Here is a 15,600-nt window from a genome sequence, read left to right as displayed (position 1 = left end):
TCTTGGTTGATATCATTCGAATACTTTTAACTGAATAATAAAAATCAAATATTTTTATTTTTTTTATTCAATAAAAAAACAAACACGTTAATTAAAGAAAAAAAGAGAATAAATTAATAATTAAAAATAAACAATGTTTATCTATATATAAAATCTTTTCTTTTGCTTCTATTGAAAGACATAATTGATTTAAATAATTAGGGTAAAGTCATAATAAAGGTCACCTACCCTCTATCATCCTTGTGTCTCAAGGACGGTTGGAGCATTCATCTACCGGTAAGTAAAACAAATATCTCTTAATTATAATCAATAACATTAATATAATATGATTTAAATTAATAAAATAAAATGTTATCCATTAACTTGACAATTATTAATCATGTATAAAAAATTGAAATTTAAAAAAAAAAAAAATTTACCCATGTTCTTTCGTAAGATGATAAACATTAAAAAATCGGGTAAAATAATATAATAATTTACGAGATTACATTTACATCAAATGCATATGACAGATGGCTTCCTGTGAAAGAATTTTTTACTTCTCATATAATGAATGATCAACCATTTCTTTCTTGGTAATTTTCATTCCAATTACCATTTCCATCATCATTAAATCATTTTTTGATGCCAAACATTCGCATTTCCGAATGGCTTCAACAAAATTAGGATTCTAATCAAGAATATGGTTTTTATTTCTGAATGGTGATTGCCATTTTAATCACCATAATTTTACAACTCCTAGAATCTTTAAAAAATATAGAATAGTTGAAAGGAAAAATAGAACGTAAAAAAAAAAAGACTTGAATTATGCTTAATTAAATTGATGTACCAAAGTATTTTTAGGTTAAAGCTACTAAGTTCTAAATTGAGTTTTAATGAAACTTATTCTAAAGAAAACCCTCTATGAATTATGGAAAATCAAGAAACCCAATATTAATTATTTGAAAGTCTTTGACTATGAATATTTTATCTTAAATGCCAAAAGTTTATGGTGAATACACTAACTCAATCCACTCTCATAAAAAATTTAAAAAAAAAAACAAAAAAAAAACACTAACAATGTCATTGAGTTTAGTAGAGAACTCAGAAAAGGATTTATCTTTATTTATTTTCATATTTTCAAATTTAGTAGTAAACATTTGTAACTTAGACAGCGTCACTATGGAAATACTCTCATGAGTAACTGCTAAAATATTCCAAGTCTTTTTAGCATATTTACATGTTGTGATCCTACTAAACCTATCAATACTCACACCATTGAAAATGCAATAAAGGGTTTTTGTAGTAGTTTTACACTTTTACTACCCTCATTGTCTATTTTATCCCATTCTTGCTTGGGCTTTATATTATCTCTTGACCTACCATCCTAATCTAGAAATTAGGGGTAACCACCCATATTTCACTTCCAAACTCTTTCAAAAAAAAAAAATAGTACTTTCTCTTTAGGGTGGTTGCTCCCATCAAAGAATGAAAGATAATAGATAGATATTCCAATTGTTTGTGGTTCCCTACCTCAAGACTTAGGCAATAGGAATTGAAAAACATTTAATTATTTTAACCTACTTTGATACCACATGAAAATTTGTTTTTAAATATGCAAAATTGCCTAAAAGGGAAGAGGAAAAGGGGTGAATAGGTAATCCAAGAAATTTAATCCAAATTTTAATTTTTATCTACATCTTAATAATTTCAATAATTTTTATAATGAAGATAGAAAATAAATCATACATAAGAACACATGTAATGGAGTTTTCTTGAAATGCCTTAGATGTAAAACAAAAATCATGGGTCTATGCTCTTGAGGAATTGTACACAAAATTACCTAATCTAAATGCTCTTAAGAACTTACGCAATCCTTCACGTCCTCATTGCAAGACTCTATGCTCCTTAGTGAATACCTCAATCTCATGTTAAGGCTAGCAAGTCAATCACTATTGAAATATTTGGATTACTTCATTCCAAATTTTGAATCATATGGATCCATGTAAGACTATCCTTGGGATCTCCAGATCAATGTAACAAAAGCGTTCACAAATTTGAACCTTAAATCTAGGCGCTTAAAAATAATACATGTGATTTGGATGTTCCCAAATCAATTCCAATTGGTGAAGAAGGTAGTGTGAATCTCAAAAACATTGTAATCTTTCTCCTAGTCACTCTATGTTATAGATATTGGCATGTGAGGATGGTACAATCCTCTTTATAAAGATGGAGGTCAAGGTTCCTCTCTCTTGAAAATTGAATGACAAAACTCTTAAGTTCTAAACCCTTAAGGAGGTTTATATAAGTTTGCTTGTGGGCTTAAGTTACTAGAGCCCATTTTGGACTTGGACCACTCAATCTAACCTATTGGGTCTTAGTTAATTAATTAACTCAATTTAAGCTTCAATTAATTAATTAACACAATAAAAAAAACAATTTATAAGCTTTTACGTCAACTTGAATATTTACTAAAATGTCTTTAGTAAACATATGAGTAAAAAGAACTAAAATATCCCTCAAATAATGTGCCACCAAAGAATATGAACTTAAGAGAGGACCATTAGAATCCATAGAAAAGTACTAGCTCATTCATAATCCAATTCTAAAGTTGACTTAGTATCTCACTATAGAGAATCAACTGTACTCCAATATCCTATAATATTAGATCTAGATAGAAAACTTGGGCTCATGACCTACTAATTATGGTTGTATATAAACTCTTCATAAACTAATGTATGTAATCTAATGAGATAAATGTAATCAACCTCTTAAGATTACATCTACCATTCTTAAATCTTAGATCCTCCTATTATGTGGTCAATTGACACACGCTGGCTCACAAGAGCATGTCAAATTTCACTTAAAGAATTATTGTGGCTACAAATTTCATAATCATAAGTCTTTAAGATTACATAAAGAGACACACTGTCTCAAACCTATGAGATATCATGGTGCTTATCTTAAGAATACATGTTGTCACCTACCTTGATCAATGGTGACCTAATCCACAAGGAATATATGACCACCTTAGGTTCTCACCTGTATGTTAAAGTTATATGAAGGCCTCAACACTAGCTCAATATTCTCTTAAGGTTAAGAACTCATGCAACATAATAACTTAGTGAAGTCTTGATTACCTGGTAGTCAATGTCATGACTCGCCCAAGGATGAAAATATCAATAATCATAGATATATTGGTACTTCAATTTTACGGATATATTGGATATATTGGAAATATTGGAGTTATATCGGCGGATATTTTGGAATAAAATATTAGTAGACCTAAAATTGATCAAAATTCATGGAAATATAAGAAAAAACTCATAAAAATGTAATTAGAAGCGTGAAACCAAGGTTTGGTTAATCTTGATTTTGATGATAACAAAACAAGGTTTAGAACTAATGATCATATTTCAAGTGTGATTAGGCAAGACGACTTCCAAAGTGGCAATCCAAAGACAAATCAAGCCAAGGAGAAATCATGCAAAAGAAGACCACCTCAAAGACAAGAGTTTTTCAAGACCAAAGCTTCTTAAGATCTCTTTGTAAGGTTCTTGGTGCACTAGGACTTTCATGCATTTCATTCTTTTTTTATGCACCAAAATCATCCAAGAGTAATATTGTTTTAAATATCTTAAGAATTGGATGATTTCATGTTTTCAACTAAAACCTTGTGTTAAATTATTTTCAAATTTGTGTTAAAAGGTTTTAAGTTGAAAAAGGTTGAGTCTTGAGCCAAAAAAATGGTTCAATCGGTCGACCGATTGTGCCCGTCCGGTCGAGAACCGGTTGAGGGAGGCCAAAAAGTTTCTCTCTCTCCCAATAGCCTTCTCTTCCCGATCAAGGTTGAACCTCAATCGGTTGAGGTCCAGTTGAGGTCCGGTCGAGGTTCGGTCGAGGTCCGGTTAAGGTCAGGTCGAGGTCTGGTTGAGGCCCAACGATCACTTTTCCTAACGGCTAGTCAACCGGTCGACCCCTAGCTCGACCGGTCGAACCCCCAATGGCTAGTTTGACTTTTTTCTTTTATAAAAAGGCTCCAAACTTCATTGTTTCAAGAGCTTAACCTTCCCAAATCATTCTTGAATTTATTTGAGCATTGGAAGAGTTTTTTTTAGTGCACCATTGTTTCATAACTTACATATCTTTAGTACACCATTCAATCCTAGTTTTTCTTATATCTTTGAACCTAAAGTTCTATTACTAGGATTTTTGTGAGATCAATCTTTGTATATCTTTGAGAGGAATTTTCTCAAGTGAGGGGTATCACTTGAGAGGTTGTTCAAGAGTGAGATAACTCTTGAGAAGTGTAAAGGGTGCTTGGAGCCAAAAGTCCAAGATGGTGAGTTGGAACCATAATCCAATTGTAAAGAGATTGGAAGCTTGGTTGAAGCTTCAAGATAGTGGAACTCTCACTCGGTAAGAAGGTTGAGGAGAGTAGACGTAGGCAAGAAAGTGTCGAACCACTATAAACTCTCGTGTTTACACTCTCTCTTCCCTAACTCTTTTAAATTATATGCAATTGTGTTTATTTTGTTTATTATATATTTGCATATAATTATCTCTTATTTTTGCATAGTTTAAATTTGTGAAAAATAGACCATCACCCTATTTACCCCCCTCTAGGGTGATTACCATAATTTGGATTAGCCTTAAATTCCTAACAAGAAGTATAATATACATTTTAAAGTTATTTTGTTAAATAATTTGATATATATATATATATATATATATATATATATATATATATAATATGATTTATCATTGTTAGAAAAATTAGGTTAATCTAATCTAATGTAATCACCCTAGAGGGAGAGGAGTGAAAAGGGTGATGGTCTCTTTTTGCAAATTCAAACTATGTGAATGTAAAGGACAATTATATGCAAGTATATAATAAAGCAATATAAAGACAATTGCATATAAAGTAAAAGAATAGGGAAGAGAGAATGGAAACACAAGATTTTATAGTGGTTCGACGCAACCCGACCTACATCCACTCTCCTCTAACTTCAAAAGTTTGAGGTTCCACTAATTCAAGGTTTCCAAACCGAGCCTTCAAGCAATACAATTGGATTATGATTCTAATCCACCCTCTTGGACTTTTGGCTTCAAGCACCCTTTACACTTCTCAAGAGATACCCCACTCTTGAACAACCCCTCAAGTGATACTACACACTTGAGAATCCCTAAGTGATACCTCACACTTAGATTCTTCCTCTCAAAGATATACAAATAATCTCACAAACTCTTAGTACAAAACTTTAGACTCAAATGATACAAGTAAACTAGGATTGAATGATGCACTAATAATATGCAAGCTTTAGAACAATGGTGCACTCAAAACACTCTCCCAAAGCTCAAATATATTCAAAAATGTTTAGGAAGATTAAGCTCATAAAACAATGAAGATTGAAGTCTTTTTATAGAAGAAAACGACCAAACTAGTCGTTAGGGGTTCGACTAGTTGACTAGTCGTTAGCATTTAATGCTTGGCAGGTGACCGTTGGGTTTCGACCGCCCCTTGACTAGACCTTGACCGATTGAGGTGGGGGTTGACCAATTGAGGTTCAACCTTGACCAGTTGAACAACTGTTCTGGAAGAGAGAGAAGGTTTTTTTGCACCCCTCAATTGGTTGAGCTAGGAGTCGACCGGTTCCTCATCCGGTTCAACCGGTTGAGCTGTTTTTGGCTCAACAACCAACTTTTTCAACTTAAAACCTTTTAAACAAGTTTGGAAAACATTTGACATAAGGTTTTAGTTGAAAACATGAAATCATCCAATTTTAAAATATTTAAAACAAAATAACTCTTTGATGATTTTGGTGCATAAGTAAATAATATAATACATGAAAATCCTAGTGCACCAACAACCTCACAAAGAGATCTTATAAAACTTGAGTCTTAAAAAACACTTCTCTTTGAGGTATTCTTCTTCTTAATGATTTCTCTTTGACTTGATTTTTCTTTGTGATTTCCATTTTGGAAATCGTCTTGCCTAATCACACTTGAAATATAATAATTAGTTCTAAACCTTGTTTTGTTATCATCAAAACCGAGATTAACCAAACTTTGGTTTCACAATCATATTTGATAATAATATCCTATACGTTGATAAAAAAAAATGAATTTTATAAATGTTCATTTATTATTATATTACATAAAATATTATGATATTTGATTATAATATGTGTACTTTTAAAATATATTTAATATTAAAATTATGATCCATTTAATTCAATTGTATTAAATGATATAAAATAAATGATGATATATGTACAAATTTTTAATATTTAATTAATCTATTAATGATATTAAAAACATTATGAAGAAAATTATCATAATAATTTTTATATTTTTGGTAGTCAATTAAATGGGATTTTTTTCATTTAATTGTAAAATAATTATAATTAATTTGTTATCTAAAATATTATTTTAATATTTTGTTTATATAATGGCTTTTATTATATATGTTTGGTGCACTACATTTAATAAGGGGTAAATTGCCCTAGTGGTAGTCTATGAGTCTTTTGTTGGGGATTAAAATCCCCTTAACTGCAAAATTAAAGCTCATTTTTGAGCTTTGACTGTAGCGCTCGCATGTTGATCACCTGAGTCTAACTAAGCTAAAATGACCTAAAATATCAGGAAATATCAATGATTTATCACCATATCAATGATATATCAAGAAATATTGGCAATTTTTAGAGATTTTTCTCGAAATATCGCTTGGTCGATATTTCTCCACCCAATATCGTTTGGTCGATATTTCTCCACCCAATATCATTTCCATAAGTTTCGACATGCGATATATCATCTATTTATAGCAAAATTTTCATCCATGGACTCACCGTAGATGTTATCCAATATATAACCATGCACATTAGTGCATTCACCATGGGAAACTCATCTCGATGATGAAAACAAGTCATCCCTCTAATTAAGACATAGTGCACTACTCCCTTAGATTGATTACCTAGGTTTATAAATTAGCTATGGACAATTCATCTACTTGTATGAAACCCATAAGTTGGATCTTTTATGCAGTTCTTAAAGCACCCGAGTTATGTATAATGCAAGTGGTGTAGACCTAAATTCTCATTATATACAATACATAAATGAGATAGTGAAATTGAAATGGATCATAATATAAATATTAATAAAATTCATTTATTGTTAGTTATATTATGTTATGCTTTTAAAGGTTCTATACTAACATATCACTCCATTCTTTTTACAAAAGGCCTTTCCAAACCATTATAAAAAAATTAAGAGATGAATACTAGGGTAAAAAGGGATGACTATGTTATTATGCCTATAAAAATCTTATATTTATACCAAAATCCTAGAAAAACAAACCCTTGAAAAAAGTTGAAAAATATGTTAGAAAAATGGATCAATATTTGAGTGACCCATGGGGAAAACATCCTAAGGCAACATATGAACATTCCTCGAGAGGTTTGAATGGCTGCCTTTAGGTGTTTTAACATCCCCTATATCTATTTTGCGCATTCGAATCCACTTTTTGATACTTTCTCCAACATGTCACTTGATAAACACATTATAGACATCCCCTACACTCTAATTACTTCAAAGGTATACATACCTCAATCTTAATGCCTTGAATGTGATAACGCTGAACTTAGTGCAACAATGGAATAAAACTGTTGACTAATATTAATACATTGATGGTATAAGTTCAATAAAAAAAGAATTTAGTTTTGTAGAAGAGAGAGAGGATAGAATAATGGGCTAGGGAACAATACAAAAAAGTAGAAAAAGAAAATAATGTAATTTTAGATTTAAACAAACAATGGTATTTTTAAGTTGATGTAGTATGTTCATGTAATTATCAATAATCTTAGGGAATATAAGAATAATTTTTCTTTAAATATATTTTTGTTAAAAAGAAATTAAAAGAAAAAAAAATTGAAGATTGAACAAAAGGAGGAAAACAAAAAAGAAAGGAATTGGTTTAATAATTTTTTTTATTTTTTATTTTTTAAAAAGAAGTGATTTTGAGTTTAAATAAGATTATTTTTTTTATATTTCATTTATCAATTAAATGAATTAACGATGGGCATGTAACAAACTTGGATGTCATTAGAAAAATAAGGGAAGGGTGCAGTCGTCAACAACTTTACGGGCTAATCATGTAATTTTTCATTATAAAATATTATCCTTTTTATTTCTTTTTTATTCTCTAATATTAACATCAAGTAGAGTAAATAGTGTTCAGAGCCAATTTTTTTTTAAAATTAAGGATCTGGTTATCTCATATCAAAACCAATCAGTTATAAATGAGTTCACGTTAATTCTCTTTATAGCATTCAATGTCACATTCATTCACACTCATCTTAGGGTTTAATCATCCCAAGTTACACAATAGGCACTTAACCCATTCCACAAAACACACTTATTTCAGGTCTTGACTTACCCCGAGACTTATATCGGTGCCTAACCATCTCCAATATCATACACTCATCCTAAAAATCATTTTTCAAACGACCATTTTTCCCGGAAGAGCATTGTTGGATGCTATTCATATCATGAAAATGTTCCAATCTGTTGCTCAATTCATCTGTTTGATGTAAAAGGTTGTGGCTCTTGGTCACGAGCATGACAAAGTTACTTGATTAGGAGGGAAACTGCAATTTCTTTCCACAAAAAGGTTGAATTAAAAGGCTATATCATAAGCATATTTGTATCATTAAAATAGACCCAGCTCATCAGCTCCCCTCCTCACCTTGTGTCTTTTTCTCAAGTGCGTGGCCACTATGGTCGATCCGTCGTTGGGCATTGACATATCCAATTATTTTGTCTCGCTTCATTGCTAAGTCTTGTAGATTGGATCATTCTACACGGCTCAGACTAGTATAAGAGGTGGCCACCAAAGCGCAAAGGTGCAGGCTCAAGACCAGTGAGAATCGAAGACATGGCTACTGATAAAATCGATGGCGTTTCTCACGATTTGGTTTTGCTCCTCACTAGTGAGGATCGGGACTTCCTTGTCCGTAATAATGGCCACCAGGTATTCCCGATCTTCTCTGTTGTTATTCTACCATAAAAGAAAGATTTAATGGAACTACAAGCTTAATTCTAATGAAAAAGATTCCTTTTGGCCACACCCTTTTTCTCAATTCTCTCAACAATCCGGTTAGCTGAATTTTTTGAAAAAGGTTGTGAAAAAATGACGATGGAGATAAAGGGAATAACGCAAAGGAGTTGTTGTAAGACTCCTAAGCAGCAAAGAGTTTACTTGGCCTAGTACTATGAATTGGTTTTGGGTGGTGAAGAGGGAATTCATGTGTTAAATTCTTGTTTTACAGGTTAAAGTAGAGAGTTTGAAGGGGAAGAAAATTTGGCTATATTTTTCAGCATCATGGTGTGGGCCATGTCGGCAATTCACCCCTAAATTAGTAGAGGTGTACGATGAATTCTCCTCCAAAGGCGATTTTGAAATCATCTTTGTTTCACTTGACAAAGGCGATCAGTTGTTCAATGAATATTTCTCCAAGATGCCCTGGCTTGCAATCCCATTTTCTGATTCGGACACGCGTGATCACTTGAAGAAATTGTTCAAGATGAGGGGGATTCCAAGCCTTGCGATGCTTGATGAATCTGGCAAGGTTTTGAGCAGTGAGGGAGTTGAGATCATAAAAGATTATGGAGTGGAAGGGTATCCTTTCACAGCTGAAAAGATCAAAGAACTGAAGGAAAAGGAAGAAACAGCCAAGAAGGAACAATCCTTGAGATCCATCTTGGTTTCACAATCCCGTGACTATGTTATTTCAGCTGATGGAAGGAAGGTAAGTTTCAAAGGCACTGCTCTTTATCCAAATATTCTAGGCACAGTCAATCTCACATCTATGAGCTTGAACTTGGTGTTTATTGTTTCTTCCTGATTTATTTCTATCCCAGGTATCCGTGTCTGAATTAGAAGGGAAGTTAGTGGGACTGTATTTCTCATTGTCCTCCTACAACGCATGCCAGGAATTTACTACAACACTGGCGGAAGTTTATGAGGAACTAAGGGCAAAGGGGGAGAGCTTTGAAATAGTCATGATATCGCTTGATGATGAGGAACAATCATTCAAAAAATACTTTGAAAGCATGCCTTGGTTTGCGTTGCCTTTCAATGACAAGAGCTGCGGGAAACTGGCTCGCTACTTTAAGCTCAGAGTCCTACCCACTTTGGTTGTTATTGGGCAAGATGGAAAGACTCTCCATTCCAATGTTGCCGAAGCTATTGAGCAACATGGGATTCAGGCATACCCTTTTACACCAGAGAAGTTTGTGGAGCTCGAGGAGATTGAGAAGGCAAAACGAGAAGCGCAGACGCTTGAGTCAATTTTGGTTTCAGGGGACACAGATTTTGTGATTGGGAAAGATGGAGTCAAGGTAAGATCTGCTTTCACAGGATGTGTGAACATCTGCTCTATGTTCTTGAATGAGACAGGGCATCCCATCTCTTTTTCTCATTTTGCACTTTTCCGTCCCAATCAATTACAAATTGCACTTGTTACAGATTCCAGTGTCTCACCTAGCAGGGAAGAACATCCTCCTATATTTCTCAGCACATTGGTGCCCCCCATGCCGCGCTTTCCTACCAAAACTTATAGAAGCATACCAGAATATTAAGGCAAAGGATGAAGCATTCGAAGTGATTTTCATCTCTAGTGACAGGGATCAGGCCTCCTTTGATGAATTCTTTTCAGGTATGCCATGGCTGGCACTTCCCTTTGGGGACAAAAGGAAAGCTTCCTTGGGTCGCACCTTCAAGGTCAGGAGCATCCCCAAGCTCATAGCCGTTGAACCAACGGGCCGGACAGTGACAACAGAAGCCAGAAATCTTGTTATGATTCATGGGGCTGATGCTTATCCCTTCACTGATGAACATATAAAGGAGATCGAAGCGCGGTATGAGGAGATGGCAAAGGGGTGGCCAGCGAAGGTGAAGCACGCCCTTCACGAACAGCATGAGCTTGTGCTCACTAAGCATCGCATGTATAGATGTAATGGGTGTGAGAAGGAGGGACATTTGTGGTCATTCTATTGTGCAGAATGTGATTTCGACCTCCATCCCAAGTGCGCACTAGACGAAGACAAAGGAATCAAAGATGATAATAAATTGGAGAAAGCAAAACCTGGTGAAGGATGGAAATGTGATGGGGAAGTATGCTCCAGAGCTTGAGAAGTTTGAGCTGTCTTCAGTAAAAGCTCCTTTTGATTTTAAATATTTGTTTCCATGGCTATGGTTTTTAGTTATATGTGTGCTTGTAACAGCTAGCATAACGAGCTTTGGATGACACTGTTGACAAAGCCTAGAGGAGCATGTATTTTGTCACAAGGTTACCATGGATTTTAGGTCCTTATATTTAATAGTAAGTAAATCACTGGTGAGTGCTTCCTTAATGCAAGACATTATATACAAAGCTGGTGGCTTTGACCAAGGCCACAATTCCTGTTACATGCGGACAAGCCATAGAAGTTCCAGAGGAGAATATTGAAATGCATTTTCTCAATTGCTGGAGACTAGGCTGCAAGAAAATTCAATCCAGGAGCCATGACATCAGGCTACAAAGAAGAATAATCAGAAATAAAGCATGAATAAAATTAAAAACAAGTAATTAAAGGAGCAGCCCACATAAAATTTGATGATCTTTAGTAGGAATATACCTTCCAAATTTCTGGGATTAAGGCATTGGGACCTTTTGAAGAAAATGCTGCAACTCGAGGGGCAGGAGGATGAGATCCCAATACAGTTTTTGCAGGGAAAATTCTAGAAACCGGTTTGCTATTCATGTAAATGGAATAGCCTTAAATGAGAAACACAAAGTGATTCAATTATCTCACACCGAATCTTCATCGTCAAAGAGTAGAAAAAAACCTTGTATGATTAATATAGGATAGAATCCTGTCCCCATGCTCCTTCCAACTCCACCAGCTTCTCTGACTACTGCACTCTTTGCCAGCTTGGAATCTGTTGAACTTTCAGCATGTTGGCATACCAAAATCTTCCGTCTGGCTTTAGTATTATTCAAGGAAGTCTCCAAACAGTAGCTAGAGGGACAAGTAAACAAGAAAACATAACTTGAGATTTTTCATTTATGCATTAATATATAAGACTATACTTATTGTCAGGTACCTTCTGCTTCACCTGGATTGATAGGGAGTGAAGTATCCTGCATAGGCTTCTGAAGCAGAGATGATGCTTGTGGAGGCATTCATTTCAAACAGACTCAGACTTTCACCCTATTCAATGACCAAGAAGTGTTTTAAGAGCCTGAGAATAATGTATAAATCTACAGACATTAACAAGGAAATAGCATTACATTGAAATTAGCACCATCTCCTAATACGATATCAGATATAAAATCCCTATCTGTTGAACTAGCAGCAACAGTGTTCATCCATGGAGCAAGGTTTGTTGCTGAACCTTAATTTCCTTCATTTCCAACTGAAGCAACTACCACTACCCCATGGCTAGCAGCATGCAATGACCCCAAGGAGATGGCATCATTAAAATAATCTCCCTGAGTCCCAACAAGTCTTGTACACTGCAATCCTTGCCATTGGAGCACCTTCTCTAGCACCTCCAGCTGCCAAGCCCTTATAATTCATGTTTGTCGCATACCGGCCTGCAGCTGTTGGGGCTGTGTGGCTGCCATGACCAGAACTGTCCCTAGGGGATTTGAATGACACAGACATTATCAGATCTTCTTCAGCTTCATAGCCACTCAAATAATACCTGGCTCCAATCACTTTCCTATATCATAATTTTTTTAAAAAGAATAAGGATCCCTCTATCAATAAATTTCCATCCAATGATCTTACCAAATAAGGTGTTACTATTATAAAACCTGTTGCAAGATGATGCATCTTCTCCTGATTGGTATGTCCATTCCATCCAGCTGGTACTGAAGGCATTGTCCATTCCTTCTAGATATTTTATCAAAGGAAACAAGAATTAGTTTGAACAGTTCCACAATCAAGTCAAGAAAGATTTAAAGTTTGAACAATACCACAATCAGTCAAAAAAGATTTAAACATGCTCTTTGGATGAAATCCAGGTGATCATTAAACCACTGCATCACAACTCAAACAAGACATGCATAGAAAACAAATTCAATTACAGCAATATAGGGCATAGATATTGATCATTGTTGAGAAACATATATGGTTGCTAAATGTACATACAGGCATCTCATTTTAAAGGCTGGTTTGGCCCTATTTGAATAAGTTTTGGATTGAGCACCATACCTAGAAGCCATTAGTCGACTCTCTCTAGATTGTGCACCTTGTTTTATCATGACATCCTCTTCTTGTTCAAGTATTTGGAAAAGCAAGTCCTGGATTTTTCCTCCCTACAAATAGAGAAGCATTTAAATTTTAAAATAAACCCCAAAAGCAGGGAAGGATTTTGTCTCTATATAATGTGACAGAAACCTATACTATAGGTAGGCAGACAACATTTCAGACTTTAAATGGCTACAACCAGATGGTGATTGAAAAATAAGCAGGAAATATCAGTATGGTGGCTTATGTTTCTCTCTGAACATATTTTTAGGAGAAAAAACTGTTAAATAAATGTAAAACCATAGATCAGTTTGAAAACAATAAAAGAAACAGAGTATGAGGCCCAGGATTGATGTGCTGAAATCTATATTCCATAAGCCAGTTAAAAAATAATATACAAAACCTAATTTTAGTAAACTTGGGAGCCAAAAAAATTGAACTGTTGCAACCCATTGCTACCGAGATATGATCATCCACAAAGAAGAAAATACAGAATCAGATATTGGTGGGACACAAGATACATGAAGTATAGAGGCCTTTTGGTAATAAATTTCACGATAATAAATCACCTATCACAAAACAACAATGATTTTATGATAATAAATTTCACCACCATCCACAAGGCTAGCTCTAATTCCATACAAGTCAGCAACCTATCAAATGTAAATTCATTCAAACAAATTGATTAAGGATAAAAAACCACTGTCTATTCTGGACACATGCATGATCACTTATCTACAAAAAACCTACGTAGTTAACAGTGTTGAAAGTGAAATTAGCTGATAAATATGAAAGTGGTACACGATCAAATGCTGCTACAGGAAAATCAGAAATAAATTTGGATATCTTCCTTAAAACCTGTAAAACCTTCAACAAAAACATAATTCAGGTTAATAAAACAAAACTTGACCACATATTTTCTTTCACAAAACTGCTCGTAATCTCCTTTGAAATCTTGAGAGAGAAATTCAGGTTAATTTTTCCATATCTTTAAGAAAGTTTCTACAGAGTCCCACAAAATTGTGACAAGTAACTACAACCCTACCTCAAAATCTTTTGACCTGCATTATTAATCAAGATCACCATTCTTGATCAGCTCCCAGTTCTATGCTAAATTCCCACAATATTTTGCATCAAAATTTTGTAAATATAATTTGCAATCTGAATATCAAACAAAAGTAAATATTAAATGCATATATGTTAAAAACCTTTAAATCAACCCCCTTAGCCATTTCTGTATATCATCATAAAGTCATTCCTTCCTATGATAAGGAGGCTGCTAGAAACAGCATAAAGGCAATTCCTCACTTATAATCTCTTTTCGCAACGCAATAAATAAGTCTTAACAGTTTCTTTATGCCTGCTAAGGCTAGAGTTAATACCTCAAGTGGGACAAATCGCGAATTGAAGAATTTAGAAGATATATCTTCCGAAGTTTCCTTATGCCTCTCTTTCCACTCCTCCTAAAGGTAACTGCAATTTTAAGGCAAAAGGAGTGATAGAACTCTAGAGAGCCCAAAAGCAAATGCAATAGCAAAATAAACAGGCTTTCGCAAACTAAAATAGCAAAAACAGAGTAACCCTAGAATACAAATTGTTAGAGAAAATTTAGCGCGTGTAAATGAAAAAAGAAGTACCAGAGGAGCGACAATGACGATTTTGTGAAGAGTGATCACCACATGAATATGCAATCTGCTACTGAAATGGTAGCACAAAAATTCCTATCAAATGATTTGTTAAACAAGAGATTAAAAATCAAATTGAAGGAATCAAAAAGAAAATTTAACAACCATTGATAATGGATTTGAATAGAAACAAATCCATCTTATTTACGATTTTGATGCAATGGAGAGGTGGAAAGAGGAGAAAGGAAAATGAGAGAAGAAAAAAGGAGTTCAGAAATGGGATTTTAGAATCTAACACGGGAGAGAAATTTGTTTTACCTTAATTTGAAGGTGTAGGATCGTCGGAGTCTAGGGCTACTGAAATGGGATTTCAAAGAGGACTGTCGAAGGAGAAGGGACTATCAGATTATTTCCGCGACCTTGCACACCCTGGCCAATTGGGCCTATTTCTGCAGCCCATGAGATACCGGGTCCTAAACCATTCTATGGTCGTGTAAAACACCAAGAGTAAAGATCCATTGAGATCATCACTCCTAGCCCAAATCCTCCTCCAAGCTATGGATCTATACCAAAAGATTCCTAGTCATATGGAATAAGAACCATATCAACAATACTAAACTCACCCTACAAATGGGTTTCATTTCAATCTTGTAGGTTTGTGCTTTGCTCAAGAAGGCTATTTCAATTGGCTCCCTAAGTT

At 34.3% G+C, this 15,600-nt stretch overlaps 1 protein-coding gene and 1 non-coding gene across 16 annotated transcripts; one reads left to right on the top strand and one right to left on the bottom strand.

Moving 5' to 3' along the window:
- The first annotated feature begins 8,769 nt into the window (after nucleotides 1-8,769).
- LOC100852797 (probable nucleoredoxin 1) lies at nucleotides 8,770-11,391 on the top strand. The gene is made up of 4 exons (XM_019220198.2): nucleotides 8,770-9,007; nucleotides 9,306-9,785; nucleotides 9,898-10,377; nucleotides 10,505-11,391. Exons 1-4 carry the CDS (start codon nucleotides 8,912-8,914, stop codon nucleotides 11,168-11,170), a joined length of 1,722 nt encoding a protein of 573 aa, XP_019075743.1. The 5' UTR covers nucleotides 8,770-8,911; the 3' UTR covers nucleotides 11,171-11,391.
- Nucleotides 11,316-15,505, bottom strand: LOC100854095 (uncharacterized). 15 transcript variants are annotated; one of them, XR_009466678.1, is made up of 11 exons: nucleotides 15,219-15,489; nucleotides 14,913-14,973; nucleotides 14,658-14,748; nucleotides 14,026-14,142; nucleotides 13,240-13,343; nucleotides 12,840-12,918; nucleotides 12,312-12,745; nucleotides 12,137-12,231; nucleotides 11,867-12,039; nucleotides 11,656-11,773; nucleotides 11,316-11,516 (listed from the first exon to the last, which is right to left on the bottom strand). It is a non-coding gene; the product is annotated as an uncharacterized LOC100854095 (transcript). The 15 variants fall into 15 exon arrangements; XR_009466676.1 differs by lacking the exon at nucleotides 14,026-14,142 and adding an exon at nucleotides 13,002-13,064 and having other exon boundaries at nucleotides 15,219-15,484; XR_002030152.2 differs by lacking the exon at nucleotides 14,026-14,142 and adding an exon at nucleotides 13,005-13,064 and having other exon boundaries at nucleotides 11,656-12,039; nucleotides 15,219-15,505.
- Nucleotides 15,506-15,600: the final 95 nt, after the last annotated feature.

This window comes from Vitis vinifera, chromosome 1 (genome assembly GCF_030704535.1).
Source record: "Vitis vinifera cultivar Pinot Noir 40024 chromosome 1, ASM3070453v1".
NCBI classification, from domain to species: Eukaryota; Viridiplantae; Streptophyta; class Magnoliopsida; order Vitales; family Vitaceae; genus Vitis; species Vitis vinifera.
The sequence above is the reverse complement of the archived record's forward strand: the minus strand, read 5'-3'. Positions and strand labels throughout refer to the sequence as shown.